The sequence below is a fragment of the Thalassophryne amazonica genome, chromosome 9 (assembly GCF_902500255.1).
Source record: "Thalassophryne amazonica chromosome 9, fThaAma1.1, whole genome shotgun sequence".
NCBI lineage: Eukaryota > Metazoa > Chordata > Actinopteri > Batrachoidiformes > Batrachoididae > Thalassophryne > Thalassophryne amazonica.
In genome coordinates, this window is record NC_047111.1 from 14045425 (window position 1) to 14073197 (window position 27773).

At 40.2% G+C, this 27773-nt stretch overlaps 1 protein-coding gene and 2 long non-coding RNA genes across 3 annotated transcripts; 2 read left to right on the forward strand and 1 right to left on the reverse strand.

Moving 5' to 3' along the window:
• Positions 1 to 8542: 8542 nt before the first annotated feature.
• LOC117517530 (olfactory receptor 6M1-like) lies at positions 8543 to 11996 on the forward strand. The gene is made up of 2 exons (XM_034178573.1): positions 8543 to 8656; positions 11205 to 11996. Exons 1-2 carry the CDS (start codon positions 8543 to 8545, stop codon positions 11994 to 11996), a joined length of 906 nt encoding a protein of 301 aa, XP_034034464.1.
• A 2223-nt stretch (positions 11997 to 14219) lies between these two features.
• Positions 14220 to 25688, reverse strand: LOC117516475. The gene is made up of 3 exons (XR_004562423.1): positions 25589 to 25688; positions 15444 to 15445; positions 14220 to 14234 (listed from the first exon to the last, which is right to left on the reverse strand). It is a non-coding gene; the product is annotated as an uncharacterized LOC117516475 (long non-coding RNA).
• LOC117516476 lies at positions 21782 to 22256 on the forward strand. The gene is made up of 2 exons (XR_004562424.1): positions 21782 to 21815; positions 22083 to 22256. It is a non-coding gene; the product is annotated as an uncharacterized LOC117516476 (long non-coding RNA).
• Positions 25689 to 27773: the final 2085 nt, after the last annotated feature.

The window sequence follows — 27773 nt, forward strand, 5'->3', positions numbered from 1 at the left end:
TGTAGGTGGGTCCATTTCCGGGTGTGCCAGTGCTATGGTAGTGATAGTGATGCTCCACTGGTGCTGAGACTTCTCCTGTAGGAGTGCTTCCTGCTGCTCCTTGGGGGCTCTGTGTGGCTGTTACCACAGGTGCCTGTATGGTGGCAGCAGTGTTTGCCGTAGGGCCTGTGCTTGCCGGCTCAGAAGGAACAGGGGTCATCATTGGTGCCTGGGTCTTTGTTTTTTCTTTCTTGCCTTTGGTTAGTTCTCCCAACTGCATCTGCACCAATTTTTTCGTCAGGGATTTTGCTGCATCTTCTTCTTTTTGTTTTTCTTTCTTGTAGATTTCAAGATGGTGACAAATATGCTCAGAGTATAAAGCCCAATTCATTTTTGATAGTCCCACGACTCCATCTAGGGCTTTCTGAACCTCATCTGGTAGAGCCTTTTTTACAGTGATTTTAAACAGGATTTCAGTTGCTGGAGAATGGTTCCATGCATTTCCTGTTTCCTCTGCCCATCTCTTCTGGAATCGGTGCAGGAACTTCTTTGGGCACTCTTCAGGTGTCCACTCCTCATCATCCAATTTAGAGGGATCCAAGACCTCAGGGTACTTTCTTCTCAGTCCTTCCCACATGGAGTTTCTATAGCGATTAAAGGGGACTTCATCATGTTGATTAGTGCCCATCATTTGTGTTAGTCCAACCTTTCCTGCTAATTCTTCAGTGTCATGTTTTCCCATTACATGCATTAGCAAGGCTTTTATGTCACCTAAAGACAAGGTTACCCCTGCAGTGCCTTCTTCTAAGGCAGTTATCCATCTCCCAGCTCCTTGGGTAATGTCTGGCAGCCTGTTGGCCAGCCCCACCATGTCTGTCCAGCTCCATGGGGTATACACATGATGACCATTTCTAACCACCAAAGGGCATATGAGGTCTTCGTCCTCCTCTTCTTCTGTGGGGGCTCCATACTGTCTTCCAGATCGAGTGCGACTGACTGGTTCCAGGCAGTCCATCCAGTTGGTTATATTCTGTTCTAAAGCCGCTATGTCTTTGGCTACACATTGTTGTCTTTGCCTGAGTCGGGCCTCTTTTGCACTCTCAATGATGATCTCACCAGAAATTTTTCGGGTGGGTGGCTCTATAATGTGATTCCCTTGATTGGGCGTCGATTGTTGTAATATTCTTCTTTCCTCGGCGTCCCTATGTCTTTGTATTCTTTCCTTCGCTAGCCGAAGCTGCTCAGCTAGTTCTTCATTATCTCTTCTGGCCAGATCCAGTGTGTCACAGAAGCTCTTGTGCCACTCTTCGGAGCCTCTATAGCCTATGAAGGTCCAGGCGGCTGACTTATGGTGGGTGGGGACGGTTTTCAGTGGACCTCGATGTGCAGGCGGAGCCTTCAGGTCTCTCTCTTTATCCTCGTCTGCCTCCGTGTCACTGTTATTTGTGGCCCCCCCTGCTGGTCGTGGTGAGCGACCACCTACTTTCGGACTTGGAGACCTTGTACGATCCATTTGACAGACTGAGGACCTGTCTCCTTGTGGCTCTTGAGCTTTTAGTGTCAGTGTGAATTTGCCCTCCACATCCATGCCTTGGTCCTCTTCACGAGTTCCTAATACAAATTGTCCAGCTGTCTTTCCCATATCATGACGTTTATATGGGGGTGGCTCTGCTTCCCAGCTCGGTGCACTGGCTTTAGTCTCTTTGGATCTTTCCTCTGTCATTTTTTCTCTTTTCTGCTGTAGCCTCTGTGCTTCCTGCTTGAACAAGGCCAAGACTTCTTTTTCGTCAGTGCGTTTTTTGTTGTTATTCACGTTCTTCTGCTGATCTTTAATTTCTTTTTTCTGTATTTCTACCGCAACTGCTTCACACATCACCGGATCAAATGATCCCTCCAAAGGCCATTGCCTGCCCCCATGTGACCTTTTGTGCCACTTTCTCATACATTGGTTGGCCTTAGTGCGTTTTCCTGGATATTTTCTTAGTACTAAGTCTAGCGGGGTACTTTCCCGACCTTGACCTTGAGCGTTACCCATGTAACCCTGACAAACGCTATGTGAGGTGTTTCTATGGTGTTCTGGTAGTCCCTCAGGGGCTGTCCTGATCCAGACCAATAACTTGCCGGCTGTAACACCTGTTTTGTATTTTAAACCCTTAAAAGGATTAAATTTCCAACTGTTATGCCCGTCTTCTTTTTCTTTAACTAAATACAAAAATTTACCTGTTTCCCACCGAACCTTCCTTGGGACCACAGTCAGAGTCAACCTAGGAAACAGTTCTTCACCTGGATCGGTTGGCAGTGTTATTAAATGATTTAATGGTATGCTAAGTTCTTTATTAGGATCAGCACAAAGCAGCTCCAGCCACGGGGTTAAACCCTGATGCCACAGACGTCTTATCAGCAGCTCCCAATTAATTAGAGGGAATTGTTCTTTCTTTTGCTTCAGATTGATTACCTTAGTAATCTGCCATAATTTCTGATTGATCTCTTGTTCGTCCTGCCAATGTTCTGCTCCTACACTGTCAAAATAGGTCCTTTCCAGCCAAAAATGTGTCCTGATTCCCTGGGTTTCGATGTCTCCGTCAGTCAAGTAATGTTCTGGGAGTATTATTTCATCATCACTTAAGTCTCCCATCAATGACTGTCCCAAGCATTGATCAGTCTGTCAGCTTTTTCACTATAATCTAAGCTTTAACTCTTTTGATTTATAACCAATTTTATTTCTTTACTCCTCTTACAACCCTAACACTTCCTAATGTCTTTGCTCCCGACTTTCTATTTTCCTTCTAATTTTTTAACTTTCTGCTTCTCGTCTTTTTCTGCTATGTTTGTTTATTAGTTTTCTTTCTTTGAAATAATATCTACCTTCTCTGTATTTACATAGCAGTCTCTTCTCCTGTCTTTTTCTTCACTGTCTCTGTTTCACACTTTCCTCTCTGCCTGTCATGCACCTCCCAAGTCCTTCTGTTGGGTCTAAACGCCTCCTCCTTCTCGTACTCTTTCACATTAATCTTGTATATCAGCCAGCCTGCAAGCCCTCACAGCTTTGCCTGCAACTCCCCGATTACTCTCCGCTCTCCCACACACCAATCTTCAAAAGCTTTATACACAAAAATTATTAAAAACAACTTTCTATATATCTCTATCTAGACTTCTGCCACTTTTCACTCCGCGGCTTTAAACAACCTTTTTAATCACTTAACACCAATGTGTTCTGTTTAAATATGTATCTCTTCTTCACGTTAGACAGCTTCTCCGGCGCTGCCAGCAACTCATATATTATTTATTTATTTTTTTTTTTCTTAACAAGCTACTCTTTGAGCGTACAATATTTCATTTACTTCTACGCCTTACCGCGCCTCGCGTGCGTATCCTGTGCTTAATATATTTTTTTTTTCACAAGCTCCTCTCTGAGCATACAATATTTCATTTATTTCTACGTCTTACCGCGCCTCGCGTGCGTATCCTGTGCCTTTCTGCACTTTCTTCTACTTTTTTTTCACTTACTGAGCTCCTCGTGAGCTTAATGTGCCTTTGCACTGAAAATACTCTCTTTTTCTTTTCTTATAAAAAACTCATATTACTGTATACTTAATTACTTATTCTTCTCCCACGCCCCACAAGCGTGTATTTGGTGCCTTACTGCACTATTTTCTGCTTCATTAATTCTCATGTATTCTGCACTAACTCTTCATTCATTTTTTTTTATAGTTTTTCTCTTTTCTTAAAAAATGACGTCCTTTATTGAGCTCTTTTACTTACTGTCAGCTGTGCTACTTTGCACTTTTCTCTTTAAATCTCTTTATCACGTACGGTATTTCTACTGCGCCCCCTCAGGCGCTTATCTTGTGCTTCCTCTGCACGTATTCTCTGTTAAACTCTTTTTCTCACTTATTTCACTTCAGTCTCTGTTAAACTCTTTAAATAACCTTGTATTACCTTGTATCTATTTGTCAGTATACTCCCCTAAATTAACCCCTACAGCGCATGCTATCAGCCGGCACGTTAGTAACAAATTTCAACACCAATTATTCCCCAAGCATCCAGGTTAGTTCTCCACGCACTCTTTTCCGCACCAGAGTTCATGAACATTCCTGACCTTTCACTCACACAGACATTCTTTTTCCTGGGAACACACACATCTTCTGAGCATTTTATCTACAAGGCCTGATAATTTTCAATCTTATCTTTTTTTAGTCTCTTATCAATTTTCTTAGTCCAGGTTCTTTTGGGTAAGAGGCAATTAAAAAATATCACCTGTCAACTTGGGCGGAAATCCCGACTCACTCCTCCAGATCGTGCAGAAGTTATAAAAGGTTTCTGCTTACCTTTTAGTCGTGATCACTGTTATTTACGGTCTGGAGGGATGAGCTGGACTGCCCCAGGTTGCCGGAATGCCCCTGGACCCTCCTGAAGCTGGCTCGCCAAGTTCTGTCGTGGTTCGTCTTTCGTCTTCTCGGGATGTCGTCTTTTAGATAACACAAACTAATTGCAAGTGATATGCTAGAAAAGGACACAACACTTTAGAATAATTCAGCCTTAAGCAAGATAAAATGCACAGAGTTTTTAAGTTTATTTAAGCCTTCGACACAGAACTTAGACAAACTGAGTCCTCTAGAGAGACTGAATATGTGACAACCGCGCTCATCTATTTATTGGAGACCCGCGGGCATCGCTCCTCCTTCGACTTTTTTATTTATTTCATTCCCAAGACATGGTTTTCTATTGGAAGCATCCTCTAGTGAACCCTAAGCAGGTGTTAGGCCATTATTTCAATGTGACAAACGCTCCCATTAAAACGTGAAGGATTTACAACTGATTTTTTTAAAAGACCTTCAGCCACAGGTGCAGCTGGCCTGAGGCCCCCCCGCACGTGGCCTCAGCCACAGGTGCAGCTGGCCTGAGGCCCCTGCACGTGGCCTGCGGGAAAGCACCTAAAAGGCCTTGGAAAGCCCCTGACAGACCGAATGACTAATAGAGCCCTTTTTTTTGGGTTGAACACCTGCTAGTTCAGCCAGAGGACATACAGTTCAGATCAGGACACTTGATAGTTCATCATAGTTCAAATAAGGACCTAAAAATTCTTCTACAAAATGATTGAAGATGTAATTGCTGAAAATGTGATTTATGGATGATTAATAATAATGATTTAATATGTGTTGTGATGGTTATATGTTTAAAGAATCAAGTGTGAGACAGGCTGAATTGTTTTTAAGAGAAAAACAGGAGCTAAACTGTTTTTGAGACAGAAAGGAGAAATGTGTTTGTCAGTTCAAGAATAAAGAAGTAACTGGGTTGTTTATGATAAAAAAAAAGAGGAACTGTGCTTAACCGTTAGTTACAGAATAAGGAACTTGTGAGTTGTTTTTCAGACGAAAAGAGGAATTGTGTTCAACTGTCAGTTGAAGTAAGGAAGTCCCTGAGACAGATGAAAAGGAGGTGTGGGTTGGGGTTTTGAATGTCATTGTTCCCTGGCAACCAAAGACAATGTCATACAAAAACTGTTTGCAATGAGGAAGCTACGTTATTCTTCCAGACCTCTGTAAAGGCTTAGGAGGAGCACACAGGAACTGACCAGCCTGTGGCAACTTACTGCAACTTTATCTATCGCGAGTGAGAGGACTTGGAGCAGAATCATCTGAGAGAGAGATTTCTACACACACACACACACACACACACACACACACACACACACACACACACACACACACACACACACACACACACACACACACACACACACACACACACACACACACACACACACACAGGCAATCCAGGAGAGGAGCTGCAGAAGGAGGAAGATAACCACTGGCCAGACTTCTCTCTCACATACGGGTGTTGGTTCAGGTCGGCTGTTGCCAGCTGAAGTAGGATTAACACTTGGCATACGGATGTTGGATTTAGGTTGGCTGTTATCAACTGAAGAGGAAGTCATACTCTGCAGAGATTAAGATCCCCTGGCCAGGGAGTGTGATCTCAAATCCTCATACTCTCACCTCTAAGAGACTTTTAGGAAATCAGACCTGTCCCTACTAAAGTGAGTGATCAGTTTTAGATTTATAGTATCAGATAATTTCTGCCAATCATATTTTTTAATCATATGTTAATCACTTTTGAGACGTTATCAGAACTATAATCCATGTCGAATATGTTGCCTGCACTTGCATGATCTGCAATAAATTTCTAAACTGCAGTTAAAGTGCTGATTCTGGACATTGGATTATTGGATCTTCTTAAGGTGTAAAAATTAAGTGTATTGGGTGTACAACATCAAACAGCTCTTAAAGGTTGGTCTGGTTTAACGAAACTAACACATCCCTGAGGTCCGCTGTACTTACCACTAAATACAATTCTAGCAACTTTCCAAGAACCCTGATCCATTAGAGAGAGAGCTGCCATTAAAGGCGTGGTCGGCTTGTATCCAGGTTCCAGTGGAGGCTATTCGACCGGGGTGTGAGTCCAGCTTTAGTGGGGTGGACGTCCGGATGGAGGCAGTGAGCAGCTAGATGAATCTCCTCGCCACCAGCTTAAGCAGCCTTCGATCTGCTCCGCTTGGCAGGGCTGGAGGGAGGTCAAGGGTCAGACCCTTGTGATGAAGAGCTGGTCCGAGTGCCCTCTGCGCACGCAGGTGGCATCTCTGTGATCTCACACAATGCATCCCGCTTTATCCCACGTGACGGTACACTAAAATAATTTCGTAGCCAATGAAGGATTTGCTCTCAGCACTTGGCTGATGAAACCATCTCTCATTGCTCCCAGAATCACAGGGAAATTATCAACAGCTGTCATTCGTGTGCGTCGTGCATTGGAGAATGCATTTGGAATCTTGTCTCAAAGGTAATTATTTATAATGTTTATATAGTATTGGATTGGTAAAATGGGGCATTTTCATTCATTCTCATGAGTTACATAATGTATCTGTAAAGTTATGTTTGTTATAGATGTAACATCTCGTTATAATCTCAAATTCAGGTTCACAGGTGCTGCATGCATTGACACACAGTGGTTTCGAATAGGTTGCATAATGTTCATGACTATCTTAGACTAGTTTATGATGTGTTTACTCTCTGGCATGCCAGATTGCGTGCCAGTGTGGGATCAACTTTGTGAAAGTGTTAAGCCACCTGACACTTGCATGAATTTGATCCCCACACTGCTGTGCAATTCATTGTGTCAATGCGACCCACTTTGTCCCACTGAACACCACACTTTGTCCTGTTTGATGCCATCTTATGTACAAACATCATAGATGGACTCTGTACTGGTCAGCAGACGGGAGAAAGAAAGCACAAGGATAGATCCTGTGTGTCTGACTGCTGGGATAGAACGGCCCCTAACCTAGTGTCAGAGGCATCGACTTCCACAATGGACTGGCAGCTTGGGTCAGGTTGAATGAGGACTGGGGTGGTGGTAAATAACTTTTAATTTTTTAACTTTTTTAAATTTTTAATTTTTTAACTTTTAGTGAAGGTATGGCCTGCTGCCAGAAATTTTGGATAAACTGTCAGTAGAAATTGGCAAAACTGAGGAAACATAGTTGTTTAACGGAATATATAACTCGGCAACTGCCTGATTCTTAGCTAGGTCAGGCTTTGCCAGCTCCCCTTTCGAAAATGTACCCCAAGCCAAGAGGGCACTGAATGGCTCCAGAAACATGGAGCCCAGAGTCTCTCGATCTGGTGGGGCTTGGACTGGATCTGGAACTGCTTGGAGTGCGATGTCCTCTTCTGTGGTTAGATCAGTTCGTCATGTCCAGTCACCCATCTGTTCAGTGACTTGTGGCTGCTGCTGGTAGTCAGCTGCATAATGAAAAACAGAACATCATTCTGATGACATCATTCTGATGCAGCACCTTCAAATGGACACCAACAGTTGTGCTGGAAAACCATCAGCTGCTCATCAAACTGATAAAAACTTCATCAGAGGTAAGCGGGCACACACACACACACACACACGCTCTAACACAGTGTGGTGTTCAATGTGTTCTGATGGAAAACAAGCATCAGTATTTCCCAACCAGCCAAACAGCTCACTGATGTCTTATCTTTCATTTGATTTTTGTGGCTGTTTCTTGTCTTTCGTATTCTTGAAGTCACTTTTATAATCGAAAATGAAACAAAAAGTATGTCAAAGGGTTTCTGAACAACAAAAAATACTTTCATACATTTAACAGAGAAAAGTACAATCAAAATATTGGATTCACATTGTCTGACTGTTCGACTGAAGAGATGCAGGACTCTGATCCCCAAGAAACCCATCAGCAACGATGAAAGAGATTCAGGCTTCCAGGGCTGTTACTGAAACTTTGCTGTACATCATTTGTTACAGCTTCATGGAGTGAACACGGAAGGATTTTCCTCATAAGAAAACATGAATTTACAGCTGCAGTTTCCCAGAAAGTATTTGAGAGCTGAGTCTAAACTTGAGCAGTTTTCTTTCTGTCCTTTTGTGTTCCACTGCACCCTGAAGCTGGAACTGTTTATGTAACAGACATTTTAACATGCAGATGACCTCAACATTTTCTTTGGCCTTAATGATTCATTATTGTGGTTTCAGGATGATGGAAAACTACACCTACAACAGTTTGATGCTACAGCTGGAGAGACTAAATATCTCTGAGGATTACGTTCATGCCGTCTTTGTCGTCATCTTTTTCATCTTCATGTTTATTATCAAATCAAATCAATTTTATTTATATAGCGCCAAATCACAACAAACAGTTGCTTTATATTGGCGCTTTATATTGTAAGGCAAGGCCATACAATAATTACGGAAAAACCCCAACGGTCAAAACGACCCCCTGTGAGCAAGCACTTGGCGACAGTGGGAAGGAAAAACTCCCTTTTAACAGGAAGAAACCTCCAGAAACCGCCCAGCAGTCTAAGTCTATAGCAGCATAACTAAGGGATGGTTCAGAGTCACCTGATCCAGCCCTAACTATAAGCTTTAGCAAAAAGGAAAGTTTTAAGCCTAATCTTAAAAGTAGAGAGGGTGTCTGTCTCCCTGATCTGAATTGGGAGCTGGTTCCAGAGGAGAAGAGCCTGAAAGCTGAAGGCTCTGCCTCCCATTCTACTCTTACAAACCCTAGGGACTACAAGTAAGCCTGCAGTCTGAGAGCGAAGCGCTCTATTGGGGTTATATGGTACTATGAGGTCCCTAAGATAAGATGGGACCTGATTATTCAAAACCTTATCAGTAAGAAGAAGAATTTTAAATTCTATTCTAGAATTAACAGGAAGCCAATGAAGAGAGGCCAATATGGGTGAGATATGCTCTCTCCTTCTAGTCCCTGTTAGCACTCTAGCTGCAGCATTTTGAATTAACTGAAGGCTTTTCAGGGAACTTTTAGAACAACCTGATAATAATGAATTACAATAGTCCAGCCTAGAGGAAATAAATGCATGAATTAGTTTTTCAGCATCACTCTGAGACAAGACCTTTCTAATTTTAGAGATATTGCGCAAATGCAAAAAAGCAGTCCTACATATTTGTTTAATATGCGCAGTGAATGACATATCCTGATCAAAAATGACTCCAAGATTTCTCACAGTATTACTAGAGGTCAGGGTAATGCCATCCAGAGTAAGGATCTGGTTAGACACCATGTTTCTAAGATTTGTGGGGCCAAGTACAATAACTTCAGTTTTATCTGAGTTTAAAAGCAGGAAGTTAGAGGTCATCCACGTCTTTATGTCTGTAAGACAATCCTGCAGTTTAGCTAACTGGTGTGTGTCCTCTGGCTTCATGGATAGATAAAGCTGGGTATCATCTGCGTAACAATGAAAATTTAAGCAATACCGTCTAATAATACTGCCTAAGGGAAACATGTATAAAGTGAATAAAATTGGTCCTAGCACAGAACCTTGTGGGACTCCATAATTAACCTTAGTCTGTGAAGAAGATTCCCTATTTACATGAACAAATTGTAATCTATTAGATAAATATGATTCAAACCACCACAGCGCAGTGCCTTTAATACCTATGGCATGCTCTAATCTCTGGAATAAAATTTTATGGTCAACAGTATCAAAAGCAGCACTGAGGTCTAACAGAACAAGCACAGAGATGAGTCCACTGTCTGAGACCATAAGAAGATCATTTGTAACCTTCACTAATGCTGTTTCTGTACTATGATGAATTCTAAAACCTGACTGAAACTCTTCAAATAGACCATTCCTCTGCAGATGATCAGTTAGCTGTTTTACAACTACCCTTTCAAGAATTTTTGAGAGAAAAGGAAGGTTGGAGATTGGCCTATAATTAGCTAAGATAGCTGGGTCAAGTGATGGCTTTTTAAGTAATGGTTTAATTACTGCCACCTTAAAAGCCTGTGGTACATAGCCAGCTAATAAAGATAGATTGATCATATTTAAGATCGAAGAATTAATTAATGGTAGGGCTTCCTTGAGCAGCCTGGTAGGAATGGGGTCTAATAGACATGTTGATGGTTTGGAGGAAGTAACTAATGAAAATAACTCAGACAGAACAATTGGAGAGAAAGAGTCTAACCAAATACCGGCATCACTGAAAGCAGCCAAAGATAACGATACGTCTTTGGGATGGTTATGAGTAATTTTTTCTCTAATAGTTAAAATTTTATTAGCAAAGAAAGTCATGAAGTCATTACTAGTTAAAGTTAAAGGAATACTCGGCTCAATTGAGCTCTGACTCTTTGTCAGCCTGGCTACAGTGCTGAAAAGAAACCTGGGGTTGTTCTTATTTTCTTCAATTAGGGATGTAGTAGTAAGATGTCCTAGCTTTACAGAGGGCTTTTTTATAGAGCAACAGACACTTATTCCAGGCTAAGTGAAGATCTTCTAAATTAGTGAGACGCCATTTCCTCTCCAACTTACGGGTTATCTGCTTTAAGCTGCGAGTGTGTGAGTTATACCACGGAGTCAGGCACTTCTGATTTAAAGCTCTCTTTTTCAGAGGAGCTACAGCATCCAAAGTTGTCTTCAATGAGGATGTAAAACTACTGATGAGATACTCTATCTCACTTACAGAGTTTAGGTAGCTACTCTGCACTGTGTTGGTATATGGCATGGTATATGGTATATATGGTATATATACCATACCATATATATATGGTATATATACCATACCATATATATATGGTATATATACATATACCATATATATATATATATATATATATATATATATATATATATATATATATATATATATATATATACCATATGGCAATATGGTATATTATGGTGGCAAATGCAGGCATTATTTTTATCAATAAGAACCTTCGCCAGCCCATGTTTCTGCTTTACTGTAACCTGTCACTTAACGACATCCTGGGAAACTGTGTCGTGATACCACGTTTACTCTCAGACATGTTGATGTCTACATCTGAACGCTTTATTAATTTTCACGAGTGTGTTGTCCAAGCATTCATCACAATGTTATACGGAACTGCTGCTCACACTGTGCTCATGATTATGGCTTTTGACAGATACATGGCCATCTGTAATCCTCTTCACTACACCACCATCATGACCAGTAAGATGGTGTGGAAGCTGTTGCTCTCTGCCTGGGGAGTGGGTTTTGTTCTGGTCGGGATTCTGATCGGTCGATTTAAGAGATGCAGGACTCTGATCACAAATCTTTTCTGTGACAACGTATCACTGTTCAGACTATCCTGTGACAGCGTCTTCATCAATAATGTCTACGGTCTCACCTTCACTGCCGTCTTACTTACATCTTCTATCTGCAGCGTCTTTCTCACGTACACTAAGATTACAGTCATCTGTCTGACCAGTAAGAACAAATCTCTGAACAAGAAGGCCTTAAAGACCTGCAGCAATCATCTCACCGTCTATCTGATCATGATAGTTTGTGGATTTACCATAATTATCCTGAATCGGTTCCCACAGTACTCGTATTACAGGAAATTCTCTGCCATTATAATTCGTGTGATCCCAGGTAGTCTCAACCCCATTATTTATGGAATACAATCAGCAGAAATTCACAAATCCTTGTCACAGTTCTTGAGAACTTAAAATGTTTTCTCATGAGAATGAAGTATTTTCTGAGTAAATGTGAAGTGAAAATAAGAGAATATAAAATACCCAGATTATCTTCATTTATTGTACAAGAGAGACATTACGCATTTTGTGCCGCTTGTCAACAGGACAGGTGGGACAGCCCCAGTGGTGGGCACACTTCCAATAATCCAATAACAGATAATTATCGAAGATAATGTTTCCGTTATCGGATTATCTTTTTAGATAACTTTAAAAACCATCGGACTAATAATCTTCTGATGAATTGTCCTCCGATAACTTTAAGACCGATAACACAGTAAACCCAGTTGAACAACAGCAAACATTTTTAAAATCAGTTGAGACCTACCTGTTAAAAGTTTAACAGATATATATATAGTTCTACTCTCTACAAACAGAGAGATTTCCAGAAAAAAAAAAACACTCTACCTCTGCAGACAAAGGACAACTAGTCGCACGCACGCACGCACGCACGCACGCACGCACGCACGCACGCACGCACGCACTGATGCACTAGCAATATCACCCAAGTCATCCAGAGGCATACATTTTTAACTTATGGTTCAAATTTTAACAAAACTAATTTTGGACAAGTTATTTAAAATTGCTGTCATGTCTGAAGTTTTATAAAGTGAAAATATCAGATATATGTTTTAGTTTTACAATAATGTGCTAATTTTTAAGGTTTTGTGAGCACATGCTGAGTCCAGCAGTGCATTATGGGTAGGACAGGGTGTTCACGACAGGACAAATGCATTTCAGACACTCTGTTCAGGCTCCACGAACAGCAGCATTAAACTCTATTGCCTAAAACTCTTGAATATATTCTCTGGGTTTATAGACGTTATTGTATTTGCGTTTGTTAAATTCCACCGTTTTTCCTGTACAATTAAGTGATATTTCTTTAAAAATAAATGGTAGTTCAAATGAAAATAACTTTCTAAAAAAGCGACTAATGACAAATGTAGCAACTTGACCTGGTGTTACTGGAGACTTTTGGAGATTGACATGAAGCATGTATCATTCTTCCTCTGCTCAATGAGCAACAGGTACTGCCATGCTGGGCTCCTCTCCCATTAACACTAGAACGCCTGGAATTTTCTGCCACCTCTGCAAGGCCCTCATCACCCTCTCAAATTAGTGTTGCGGTGATCACCATATTGACTGGTTCCTTTGAGTTGCAAATTAGATCAGTACCTGCTCCCTTGCCCCACTCAGACTGTGTTGAAAGAGGGAGACATGTAGGAAAACAGGTCTTGAGGACCATGGCTGGGCATCCCTGGCCTAAATTGAAGGATAGACCAAACAAAGGACTTCAGTGAAAAACAACATTTATTTCACACATAAAAATATTCAAGAGAAATCGCACTGATAAACAATTTGTGAGCACAGTCAACAGAAGATTTTTCGCCGCAAATCTTCTTCAAGCTCCACTTTCTTATACAGTGTGCTGAGAACACACACATTTTTCTTCTTTTTAGCTGCATAAACTGTTAGCAGGGCACTGCCAGAAGTGAACACCTGTGTTGAAAACTCCTCACATTCACTGGTGTTTTACCTGCTCTGGAACTTCCCGTCAAATTTTGTTGATTGTGCCAAGGAGAGTTGTGTTGCGTTGTAGAAGCCTGTTTGCCAGACACAACAATGTGAAAAAATTGCCCATAGTGACAGTTCTGCCTCTGTCCAAAAAGGGTTCCATAAGCCTTGTCACAACATTGTCTGCAAGTCGCTTTCCTATGGCACGGCTGGGGTCTTTTCCTAAGTAAGGAATGGCATTGCACATGTACTTAGTGTCCAAGTCTGCTGCAATCCAAAACTTTATTCCAAACCTTAGATGCAATGTATTGCAGAAAAAGAACATTGGACCTTTGTTGGAAATAACTGTTCATCAACTGTTATGTGTTGCCCTGGGTTGTACGACAGCACACAGTTCTGAACAAAGCACCCCCAAATGTCTGAAATTTGTCCGTCTGCATGTGTTCCAAACGGGTGTCCTTGATATCGAAGCGTAAATAGCACATCAACTCTTCATATCGGTCTCGGGACATTGTGGACATGATTTCCGGAATGCCGAAGCATTTAGTCCAGCAGTCACGCATGGCACCGGTTCTGACAATCGCTCCTCTGAAGAATAAGACAGTGATGAATGCCATCAGCTCATAGACACTGGTGCTCCAGTCAGGGTTTGTTTTGCGGGCTTTGTGTACTGTGCAGTCAATGATGGTCCTCAGCATGCTGATGTCAAATAGACAAAGGAAGCTTTGCAAGCGACTAATCACTTTGTGTCTTTCAATCTCCATCGATCCTGCATTGCTGACTGATGTCTGGGTTGTCTGCGTTGGCTGAACGGTGCTGAAGTCCTCAATTTGTCTCTGAACCCAAACAGTTCCATCTCTCGCTGTCTCACAAGGTCTTGCCTAAAGATAACATGAGATAAGATGAAACCTCTATTGCCCAAAAGGGAAGAATTGTTTTGCATTTAGGAGCATATATAAATAAAACCATAAACAGAAAGACGTGAACACAGACAATGCTACAATATAAAAGCAAAATGTATAAACACCTTGGAGTTTTCACTTGCGTCCTTGCTTTTCTGGGCCTTCTCTTCTCTTTTCTGGGACTTCTGTTCAGTGCGCTTGCGCTTCTGGGTATTTCTTGCTTGACCGTCTTGCTGCCATTGTGATTTTTTTTTTTTCCGTTTTGGATTTTTTTTTTCCTAAATATTTTTATTGGATTTTTACACCAATAACACAGAATACAGGTATACAAAATATACATGCATTTTTTTTAAAGAACAGAACAGAACCAACTTTCCACAGTGCACAGCACAATCACGCCTCAGTAAAAAAAATACTGAAATAAAAAACAGCTACAAAAGGTACAATCTGAAGAAAGAAGTCCCATCTTAACAAAAGTATTAAGATGTGCAATGTAGGCAGCTTAAAAAAAAAAAAAAAAAAATAATAATAATAATAATAATAATAATAATAATAATATATATATATATATATATATATATATATATATATATATATATTAAAAAAAGAGACAAAAGAAAAATTAAAAAAAAAATAAAAAGAGGGGGTCTTCATTGTGCAAAGACAAAAAGAAAAACTACTGAGATAAAAGGGCCAGTAAGTACTAAGCTAAATATGACTAAATAATTAAAGTTGAGTTAATCCAGATAATATAAAGGGCAATAATACAAGGGTCAAGCATAAAATATGTGATTATAGCTGAAATTCTGTTACGGTTACGTGGGTACCTTCCGGGTCTTCAATGTCCGAATATGATCAAAAAAAGGTTGCCAGATCTTAATAAATTTTGAGGTGGATCCACATAAGGTAAATTAAATTTTTTCGAGTTTGCTGAAATATAAAGAGTCATTGATCCAAATTTCAAATGATGGAGGAGAGGCTGATTTCCAACACAACAACATCCTACGTCTTGCCAACAAAGTGAGGAATGCGACAAGATCAGCTTTAAGTTTTGGTATGGCGACTCTGTCAGGGAAAACCCCAAACAGTGCTGTTAAAGGATCAGGTTGGATGGTCAGCTGGACAACTTCTGACAATGTTGCAAAAATTTTGGTCCAATATTGTTGAAGTGATAGGCATGACCAGAACATATGGATTAGTGATGTAGGCGTTTGGTGACAACGGTCACAATCTGGACTAACATTAGGATATACACTAGAGCATCTAGCCTTAGTCCAGTGAGTGTGATGCACTATCTTACATTGAATTAATCCATGCCTGGCACACAGTGAAGAACCATGTACCCGATGGAGAATTTTTTCCCATAAATCATCCTGGATAGCAAAGCCCAAGTCTTCCTCCCATGCCGCTTTGATAATTAAAATATGAGATTCGCGGAAAGAACACAATCTCTCATATAGGCATGCTATAAGACCCTTTCATGATGGGGGAGGCAGCATAAGATTCTCAAAATCCTGGGCAGGAGGTTTAATGGAAACAAAGTAGTTTTCTCTTTAACATAGCTTCGAACTTGTAAATAGCAGAAAAAGTGGCTTTTTGGGAGATCAAATTTCAAAGAAAGCTGATCAAAAGATGCGAAAGTACCCTCAAAATAGAGATCGTTGAATGATTTAATACCAAGAGAAAACCAGAGGGAAAATGCAGAATCAATCAGGGAGGGCCAAAATAAAGGGTTTTTAAAAATAGGGGATTGCAAAGAAAAGAAGTTAAATTTAAAGTAGCGCCGAAGCTGAAACCAAACCTTCAAAGTCATTCCTATGATTTTATTATTAGAGATTTCAGTGGCTGGTAACGATTTCAGAGCATAAACCAGAGCTGATAAGGATGATCGCACACACAATGAGGTTTCCAAGCTAAGCCAAGCTGGGGTATTGTCCAAGTCATCTGACTTAAGCCAGTATGTAAGAATACGGATATTAGAGGCCCAATAGTAAAACATGAAATTTGGTAATGCCATTCCACCAACATTTTTTGGTCTCTGTAGATATGATTTATGGATCCTAGATGGTTTATGATCCCAAATAAAGCTGGTAATAATTTGGTCCAGTTTACTAAAGAAAGAGACAGGGATATAAACAGGGACACATTGGAAGAGAAAAGAAAACTTCGGAAGCATGTTCATTTTAACTGTATTAATTCTTCCAGAAACAGACAGATGAAGTAAGGACCATCTGTCTAAATCCTGCCTAACCCTATCCACAAGAGGCTCAAAATTAAACTTGAAAAGGTCACAAAATTTACTTTTAACTTTCACCCCTAAATATGTAAAACCTTCAAGTGCAACCCGAAACGGAAGGGAAGCCAATGAATAATTTCGAGCCGCAGAATTCAAGGGAAAGATTTTGCTTTTGCCTAGGTTTAATTTATAGCCAGAAATATGGCTAAACTGGTCAAGAATTGAGAGAACAGTGGGAATTGAAGAAGCTGGTTTTGAAATGTAGAGAAGCAAATTGTCAGCGTACAGGGAAACCTTTTATTCAAGGCCAAGTCTTGTGACTCCAGTGATATGTGCATTAGATCTAAGTGAGATGGCCAATGGTTCTATGGCAATCGCAAAAAGTAATGGAGACATAGGGCAGCCCTGTCTAGTGCCTCTAAAAAGAGGAAAAAATTTTGAATAAATAGAATTTGTTTTGACAGAGGCAAGTGGGGTAGTGTATAAAAGGTTTATCCATGAGACAAACTTATGACCAAATCCGAATCTTTCAAGCACATAGAAAAGGTAACCCCACTCGACCCTGTCAAACGCCCTCTCAGCATCCAAACTAAGTGCAAATTCGGCTTCAGCAGAGTCTGTAGGGTTGTAAAGTATATTAAACAAGCGTCTAAGTTTAGAGAAGGCATATCTACCCTTAATAAATCCAGTCTGGTCAGGACTGATTACTGATGGCAATACGGTTTCTAGACGAAGGGCCAAAATTTTTGCAAGAATTTTATAGTGTATGTTTAAAGTGAAATCGGGCGATAGGAGCCACAGGACAGTGGGTCCTTATCCTTCTTCAGGATTAGGGATATGGAGGCCTGTAATAAAGAGGCAGGAAGAGATCCAGATTCAAATGAGTGATTAAACATCTTCAAAAGGAGTGGGGCCAATTTAAGAATAAACTTTCTATAAAATTCAACAGGGAATCCATCCTGTCCAGGACATTTAGAACTTTGCATACTATTAATAGCATGAAGAACCTCCCCGACACCAATAGGCTCCTCCAACTTAAGACTCTGTGCTCTATCCAATACAGGACAGACAAGGTTGTCAAAGAATGAGTCCAAAGACAGAATACTAAAAGGACATTCAGAGATATAAAGTGAAGAATAGAAGTTTCGAAACTGATCGTTAATTATTTGAGGGTCAGATGAAACACCACCAGGGGTTTGGATCTGTGGAATAAGATGTGCTGTCGACACGCAACGGAGCTGATAAGAGAGTAGTTTACTGGCCTTGTCACCGTACTTGTATTGGGCGTGTTGTGCCTTCAACATCTCCTCAGCCTGGACTGACAATAAGCGATCAAATTCTGCCTGGAAAGACAATCATTATAAACTTTGGGTAAAGGAAAGGCGGCATACAATTCATCCAACTGACGAATTTGAGTTGTAAGTTCTGATAACTTTGCCTTTCTTTGCTTCACATCAAAACTACTGTAAGAAATAATATGCCCCCATATAAAAGCCTTAAATGCCTCCCACTGAAGGGAAGGCGATGTACCGGGTATATCATTTGTGGCAACAAATATATCAATTTTTGACACCACAAAGTCAGCAAACTTATCATCAGACAACAGGCGCGTATTCATGCGCCACGGGACAAAAGAGAAAGCGCCACCGCCCACTACCAAGTCCAATGTCACGGGGCATGATCTGAAATGACAATAGCATTATGAGAACAAGCACGGATTTGAGATATAAGCCGACTGTCCAGGAGAAAGCACTTGTAATCAATACGTGTGTATGTATGATGAACTGGGGAGAAAAAACTGTATTCTCTCCGAGCAGGATTAAGAGAACGCCAGGCATCAACAACTGAGAATTCCTTGAGAAAATTATTTACAACTTTGGAAGAATGCGATTGTCTGATAGAATTATTTGATGATCGATCCAGCTGACTCAACCAACAGTTGAGATCACCACCCAAAACCAAAAAATATGAGGATAAATCTGGAATTTTTGTGAAAAAAAAAAAAAACTAAAAAAATTACAATCATCCCAATTGGGCACATACACATTAGCCAAAATTAATTTGGTATCAAAGATACTTCCACTAACAATAATGTATCTACCATTAGGATCAGCAATGACAACAACAAACAAATGGCACAGATTTGTGAATCAGAATGGCAGCACCCCGGGCCTTACTTTGAAAAGTTGAATGATACAACTGACCCACCCAGCCCTTCCGAAGTCTAGAATGATCTGAGATTTTCAAGTGAGTTTCCTGTAAGAGAGCTGTTTGAACGCCTAAATGCTGTAAATGATGGAGCACTTTACTCCTTTTAATAGGTTGATTTAATCCTTTACATTTCCAGCTACAAAACCTGAGAATTTGACCCTTCAGTACATTACCCTTATTGGATTGTGACATTATTTAACAAACACCAAATAAATAAATAAAATAAAGTAAAAATTTAAAAAAGGAATGACCCATTGCAAGCACTTGAAGACCAAAAAAACCTGTGCCAAAACAGTGCAAAAGAAGAACAATCAAACTTACCCCTAATTGCTGAAGCATCTTCCCAAACAAGATGCGCGCACACCCCCTTTTGCTATTCACTAGGTACCTCCTTCCACTCATCCAGTGACCCAGCAGAACTCAGGCTTCCATCAAGCAGGAACAAAATATGTATATATTTTTTCCACAGTTAAGCATATGGAAATTTACCAAAGAATAATAATAACCAAGAACAAATAAAACAACAAGGCAGAAAAAGGAATTTGAAGACAGAGAGGGAGAGGGAAAAGAGAATTTTTTTTTTTTATAAATAAATAAATAAATAAATAAAATTAGAAAATAGTAATAATAATAAATAATAATAACAAAATAAAATGATTTTAAAGATAGATAAATAAAAAAGATAATTAAAAAAGGAGAAATAACAACAACAACAAAAAATAAATATGCAAATTTGTCTCCTCTTCCCCCTAATAAAAACTAATAACTGAACTGTTATTGTTAAACTGTTAAACGCCTGTGTAAAGAAAAACTATTTATATAGGTGCTTTTTAAAAATGCAAACAAAGGAAACAGAACACAGATACAAAAAATATAAAATTAAACTATTGACAATAATTAGGAAACAAAAAAAGGAGTGATGGAGTGAAATCAACTTTTCCAAATTACCTTGTCAAGGAAAATAAAGAGATATATGACATAAAAGAAGTTGTAAATGAGTTTAATGATTATTTTTCAAAGGTGGGATCAAGTCTGATGGGAAATAAACCAATAGTAGAAGATAAATTAAATACAATCGTAAATATGGTCAATAGTATTTTCCTTGACAATGTAGAAAAAGATGAAATAAGGAATATTGTAAAAAACTGTGTAAGCAAAAGATCAACTGACTATGAAGATTTAGACATGATGACTGTAAAAAGTATAATAGAAAAAGTATACAGAAATAGAGTATAATAGTTATTGAACCTTTCACTTACATTTGTAATCTGTCTCTGTCAACAGGAATTTTCCCAGACGAAATGAAAATTGCCAAGGTAGTCCCATTATATATAAAAATGGAGACAAACATAACGTTTCAAATTACAGGCCAGTGTCATTGCTTCCACAGTTTTCTAAAATTATGGAAAAAGTTTTTGTGACAAGGTTGGATAAATTCATTGAGAAACATCATATTTTAAATAATGCTCAGTATGGATTCAGAACAAAACATTCGACAGCTATGGCAATTATGGAATTAACAGAGAAAATATCAACAGCAATAGATAATAAGGATTATTTTGTTGTTATTGACCTGAAAAAAGCTTTTGATGTTATCGATCATTCAAGATTGCTTCACAAGTTACAACAATATGGAAGAGGGATTGCACATCAGTGGGTAAAAAGCTACTTAGAAAATAGAAAAGAGTTTGTTCAGATAAATAATACTAAATCAGAATTGTGTAACATTATGTGTGGAGTACCACAAGGGTCTGTACTTGGACTCAAACTGTTTATTTTGTATATCAATGATTTTGTGAATGTATCTAATGTACTTGGTAGCATTTTATTTGCTGACGATACAACATTATTTTACTCTGGATCAGATATACAAGAAGTAGCACAAGTGATAAATACAGAGTTGAAAAAAGTTAAATATTGGTTTGATATAAACAGATTGTCACTTAATCTTAATAAAACAAATTTCATATTGTTTAATGACAGAGTAAAAAAAAAAAAGATGTGTCATTAAAAACAGATGGAATGGACATTCAAAGGGTAAAAGAAATGAAAGTTTTAGGAGTTATGATTGAAGATTTTACATGGAAGTCACACATAAATTACATAAAAGGAAAAATAGCGAAAGCTATTGCTGTTTTGCATAAAGTTAAATATTAACATTGTACAATTCATTGATTGTTCCATATTTGACTTATTGTGTAGAAATCTGGGGATCAACATGTACAACTTATACGCAACCTTTAATTATTTTGCAGAAAAGACCTTTAAAAGTGATTAGCAACAGTCGTTTTAGAGACCATTCTAGTCCATTGTTCATTAAGTATAGGGTACTTAAAGAGTAAGTAGTTATAATTTGAAAGGCATAGAAGTCTTTAAAAAACCAAGATTCAGAACCAAGATAAAGGAACGGAGTATTGCAGTGAATGGTGTAAAATTATGGAACAACCTGAACAAAGAAATCAAAGAATCAAGGTCGCTTAAATTATTAAAAAAAAACGTATTAAACTAGATGTATTTCATAAGTATGAAACTATTAAATAAGTCAGTGGGCTGTGACAAAGCCAAAAATCTGTGTTGTGTGCTGGGGTGTTTGGCTGGCTTGGTTTCTGTTTTTTCCCACCAGGTGGTATGCATTCAGGACTGAGTGGCTGAGCATTAGGACCTCACCCTGAACACCTGAGGCTTGTTTTCACGTTCAGGTCATCAGGACTCACAGCTGTGGTGTATCTGTCTTGATCAGAGATTGCTGCATTTAAACCTTGAATGCACAGTGTGCGATTGCCAGAGACTCGACCTTGTGAGCAGACGTGTGAGATCAACGTCAGGAGAACAATCTCACCATCACGGATGCAGAGACCACTCCAGGTTTGACGCCACAGTCTGTGAAGGAGGATTGGGTGAGGTCTCACGCTCTTCAGCACACTTCCTGAGGTAATTTGGTTTTGGTGACTTTTATGAAGTAATGACAGTGGATTTGGTGTCCCTCACACCTTGTGTTATTGAGCTGTCACGTTATGCTAATTGTCTAATCAGCTTCTGCTGCAGTGGAGATTTGAACTGAGTTGTTCCGTGCCTGCAGGGTGAGAAGCTGATATATATATTTAAGCCAGGAAGTGTTTGCTGATTGTGTGCACCTTTTGAGCTGTGTCTCTCTGGGTGGAGAGTGTTGGACTCACCTCATGTTTTCTTTCTTCACAGACACGGTTTGTCGCGGCCACCTGGGGGGTGTCGGCGGGGTCCCTGGGTCCGAACTGCTGTGGCTCCGGACCGTTTACGCTGCTGAGAGCGTGCCGTGTTTTCACCTTACCAGACCGCAGACTTTTTAATTGTTTATCATTGCACTCACTTTCATTAAAATGTGTTATCCTTTGAACCGTGCTCTGCTTATTTTATGCTGGGTCCTGTCAAATGGGTCGGTGCTCCGACCGCGTCCGACACATAACAATCTGTTAATAATGTTTAGAATGTTTGAAGTTTAAAATGTAATCTGTTAGGGATGTAATCTTATAAATAATGGTTAAAATTATGAAATAAGTCGGTGGCATGTGACAGTCATAGAAATGTAATCTGTTAATTATGTTGATTAATGATGCTTGATATTGTAAGATTGTATTGTAAAAAAGGGGCAGAAAATATAAGACTTATTCTTCCAATCTGCTCCTTTTCATTCAAGGGTTTGTAAAGTTTTGTTATTTCTGCTATTCTGTTTTTTTTTTTCTTTTAAATGAATGAAATATATATATATATATATATATATATATATATATATATATATATATATATATAAAAACTAAACTCAAAGATTTTTTCCAAGTATATATAGTATTAAAAATAGCTAGGTAGAACTAAAAAGAATAATAGTAAGAATGATGATAATATAAAATTTGAAATAAAGATAGTAATACAAAAACTGAGTAAAACAAAATGTAGTAGCTAAAGCACACCCTACATTGATAGGGAACTTAACACAGGATTTTCAATAAAATAAATTTTTACCAATATGGGTTAAAAAATAATGAACAAGAGTCCCATCAGCCTCCAATCAATTTAAAGCTACAAATCTGAAGAAGTCGTGGTCCCCCGTGTCTTACGAATTAAATCTGTAGCAGCCTTGGGGTCAGAAAACTTGCTAACAGCTCCATCCGGTAGTGTGATCCTTAGCTCCGCAGGGTAGAATAAGCTGAACTTAATGTCAGGACATGAGTGTAGGAGATGTTTAGCATTAGCAAACTGTGAGCGTTTTTTGGCTACTGATGACGTGAAGTAAGGAAAAATGGAGATCTTCTTACCTTGATAGAGAAGAGGTGCAGCAGCTCCCGCACAATGCAGTATTTGCTCCTTTACATGAAAATAGTGCACTCTGATGATCGGTCGTGGTGGGGCCCCTGCTTTAGGCTTTTCCCTGTTAGATCTGTGAGCTCAATCCAACAGTGGTGCATCCTCCAATCTCAAGAGGTACCGCAGAAGTTGGGAGACAAACTCTCTGGAATTGGGCAGCTCAACCCCCTCAGCCAGCCCGATAAGGCGAAGGTTGTTGCGTCTTGATCTTCCCTCAAGATCCTCACATTTAACCTGTAGATATTTGACCTTCTCTGCCAAACCAGACACAGAGGCCTGAAGAGAGGTCAGATCATCACTGTAAGAGGTGGCAGAAATTTCCAGCTCCTTGATGGTGGTCCCCTGAGCATCAACAAGGGCCTGGATGGTGTTTACATTGGCCTTCAGCTCAGTTTTCACAGATGATATTTCCGACCTTAGTGTGAGGGTAAGGGAATCAATCTTGGAGTCAAACGTCATACAAATATCCTGCTTCAAGCCCTCTAGCACCTTGGTAAATGTTGCCACACTGAGCGGTGTGTCCGAGCGCTGTTCGTCACTCTCCACCAGAGCCTCGTCCTGACGTGGAACACCAGCTCCTACACCCGCCTCGGTAGCAACACGTTTAGGTCGACCCTTCGTTTCCCTCTTATCCATTTTGCACAAAGAGGAGCTTTTAGCGAGTAAAGTAGTCCAAAACAAAACAAATCTGACAGAGAGATAGCTGGCGCACACGGTGACATCACTGTTGTAGCCGCAGCTGAACGGGGCTAATGGTTAGCCTTAACACTTCAGAAGTTTGGAAAAGTCACTTTATGCTCACCCGTGTCCATGACAATAATTAGTCCCGGTGCCACAGTGTGGGGGTCAGCGAGCCAGCCCGAAGGTGTAGGCCAAATACCGTTCCTGGCCCGGGGTTGAGTGTGGTTGTGGCTACAGCCGCTACTGATGCTAACTAGCAAGGCTCGAGGTGGCGGCCGTGGCCTGTTCCAGAAGTCGCCAAAGAAGTTTGTCGCCCACAAATGAATCAAGCGGCCCAAAAATTAACAGTGTACCACTAAAAAAACATGTTGGAGGCTGGTTTAAAAGTAAAAGTGTGCTTTAAAATGAATGTTTTGTTCCTGCTATTGCGGAACCTCAGGTGTCAAACAGCGTCCCCCGCCATTGTGATGTTTGTCTTCTTGACTTGAAGATGTATCTGCTTTTATAGTCAAAATGTCACACATACGCCCACATACATCAGGTAACCCTAACCCCACACAGCCTGTTTGTCTATGCAACACAATGCAACTCTACATTTTTGCCGATATAAAAGGGGCTTAAGGTCTAAACTTACCAACCCCCCTGTACAAGCATAGGCGACAGTGGCAGGGAAAAACTCCCTGTGGTGATAATGAGGAAGAAACCTCTAGCAGACCAGACCCAGAGGGGTGACCTACTGCTTTGGCCAGTCTAACAGTTACAAGGTTTTTACAGATTCTACAAACAGAGCCCTTAATTGAAAATACAGTAGAGTCCATGTCAGCTCTCTAATATATAATGTCCAGCACTGGTAGGCTGCAGGCCTGGACTTCCAGCCAGTGGTGGGACAGGTGTGGCATCTCAAAGTCAGTCCAGTCAGTGCATTGGTGGTGCTGCACCAGGATCAGTCATTGGTGTTGTCAGTGCCTCGGACAGAGAGGAAAAAGAGCAGAATCAGTTGCCTGGAAAAACTGCTCTTAAGGTATGAATTCACCAGCAATAAATCGACAGGGAAGCAAAGAGAATATACTAAGGTGATCACAAGCAAACTGACCCAGCAACAAACCCAGAATTTAGATGAAGTGAGGACAAGACCTGTTCCATTGCCACTAAGATGATTTAAAGAGATAGGAAGGCTTGTATGACCACAAACTTTTTGAATTTAAATGAAAACAAGACCGAAATCATAATGTTTGGATGTGGTCAATTAGACTTTTCTGCTGGCTTTCTGGGCCCCCTTACACCAAAGATCCAGTCATCAGTGAAAAAACTTGTAATATTTGATGAATATCAATAGCAATAACTTCAGGCTGAAATTTGATCACCAAGTTAGTTCAGTTGTGAAAAACAGCTTTTTTCATTTGCAGATGTAATCAAAGGTAAAGGGTACCTGCCACGTAAAGATCTTGAGACTGTAATCTATGCTTTTATTAACACACGACTGGATTACTATCACTCACTATTTTGGCCTGGACCAGTCACTCTTGCACCGCCTGCAGCTGGTACAAAATGCAGCTGCCCGTCTCCTCACTGGCAAACGCAAGCGTGACCACATATCCCTTGTCCCAGCTTCGCTGCAGTGGCTCCCGGTTGCTGTTAGAATAGATTTTAAAATATTATGACCTGTTTTTAAAGCTGTTAATGACCTAGCCCCCCAGTACTTGACTGAGCTCCTCCGTGTCTATGCCCCTGCCACAGCATTGAGATCTGTGAATCAACTGCTACTGGTCACCCCAAAAATGAGGCTAAAAACCAAAGGTGACAGAACCTTTGTGGCAGTGCCAGGGCAGGCTCTCGAGCAACCTGCCCTGGCACATCTGCTCTGCATGACTGATTAAGGTTTTTAAATCTTCCCCAAAGACATACTTCTTCTCCCTGGTTTTTAATTAAGTTTACATGGAATCTGGCAAAATTTTTATTAAATTTTAATTAATTTTATTCTATTTTTTGTATCCTATTTTATAGCACTGTGTTATGTTATTTAGTTATTTATTGTAATTGCTGCATTTTGTTGATTATCTTTCTTTCAATGTGTACAACAGTTTGGTCAGCCCCAATTGCTTTAAATGTGCTCTATAAATAAAGTTTGAGTTGAGTTGAGTTGAATTGAGTTGAGTTAGCATGGTTCCATACTATACCAGTGTGCTAACCATAGGAGAGGGAGAACAGATGCATCTTAAGTCTGGAATAAAAAAAAGTGGAAAAAGTCAGAGAATAATTTTATAAGTTAGTAACAGAACCTTAAAATCCAACCTCACAGAGACAGGAAGCCAGTGAAGAGATGCCAAAATGGGTGCTGTGAGATATATTTGTGTTCAATTATGGTTTTCTTTGTTTTCTGTACTTGTTTTGGTATAAAGGTAGTTATTTCATTTAGGGTTATACTTTTAGTTTCATTCTTATTCTCACGTTCCTTTGTTCTTTCTTGGTATGTGCATGTAAAACTGGTTTTAACCAGTTTTTACCACTTAGGATAAACTGAGTTAGGTTACAGTTATAAATCATGTGTCTTCCATTATTGCGTGGGCCTGGGGCAGGGGGATGGACCTCCCTTGAATGCCCACGGGTGCCAATAAGAGAAGGATTTTGCGAAATAAGGTCTGCCTCTGTTACGCTTATGTAATCCTGTATAAAAACTGTTTGTATCCATTGTTCTGGGTTCTGTAAGAGCGGATCTTTCTGTAAGAGAAGTTCTTACAGGGCCCAGGCCTGAATATTTTTACTGTGACTTTGATTAAATTTAAAAGTGCGGTATAGTTTGAATTTGTACTTTGTAAGGGGCAGTATTACAGAAAGACCTGGGGTGCAATGTGCAATGTGGTCAAACTTTCTGCTTCCTGTCAAAACTCTTGCAGCAGCATTTTGAACCATTTGGAGACTCCTAATGCTGGACTGAGGTAAACAAGAAAATAGAAGATTGCAGTAGTCCAATCTGGAAGAAACAAATGCATGGATCAGAGTCTCAGCACCAGTCATAGACAGGATGGGACAAATCTTAGCTATGTTTTGTTGGTGGAAGAAAGCAGTCCTCGAAATATATCTAATGTGTAGGTCAAAGGACAATGTGGGATCAGAAATAACCCCAAGGTTCCTCAAAGTCAGTGTGAGATATATGATACACAAGCCTTGGTTAAGCATTAGCTGGTCAAACTGATGACAATGTTTCACTGGACCTGTTATGTGTCGACGCGGGTTGAGGAGCGGACCTGCGTCTGACTGAACCCAGCGCTAAAATAACCAGAAAGTGGTTCCAATAACAAAACAATTTATTTTCCCCCTTTTGTGCAATACTCGGTGTACAAACATAAAGCGCGTCTGTCTGGTGGCGTGAAGGACGGCGCGCTCTCCAGCACCCAAAGGGATCGAAGCTCGGCGCCTCTGGACCCACGTTCACCACCAAACATCCCCCAGGTGGACACAACAAACCGACTCTGTGAAGGATAGAAAAGGTGAGGTAAGTCAGCAGCTACAACTAATATCCTTCAAAGGCACACACTATCAGCAACACATTCAGGTCTGAATTTAAGCTTTATGTAAATGAGCAGCTTCTCACAACAGGTGGAGGATCATCTGTCCGCACGCCACGGCCGCGAGAAGCAAGCTGCACAACTCTCATCAATATTCACATATACTGTGCAACAAAACACCAAACCACTGTTAACAATCATTCAGACAATCAAATCACCTCTGATGTGTGCTGACAGCATGTGTCCCCCACCCGTCCTCCTTCACAGGCACGATGTGTCAAACCCAGGCGCGGTCCTCAGCGTCACACAAACGAACATCACAAGGTCGAGTTCCCGGCAATTCTGCTCGAATCACACATGGCTT

What these genes read in the sequence shown, in the direction of transcription:
- LOC117517530 (XM_034178573.1), top strand. Translation starts at nt 8,543, where the DNA reads ATGGAAAACTACACCTACAACAGTTTGATGCTACAGCTGGAGAGACTA. An exon ending in TCATCTTCATGTTTATTATC is followed by an intron (nt 8,657 to 11,204) that starts AAATCAAATCAA and finishes TGGTATATTATG; the next exon opens with GTGGCAAATGCAGGCATTAT.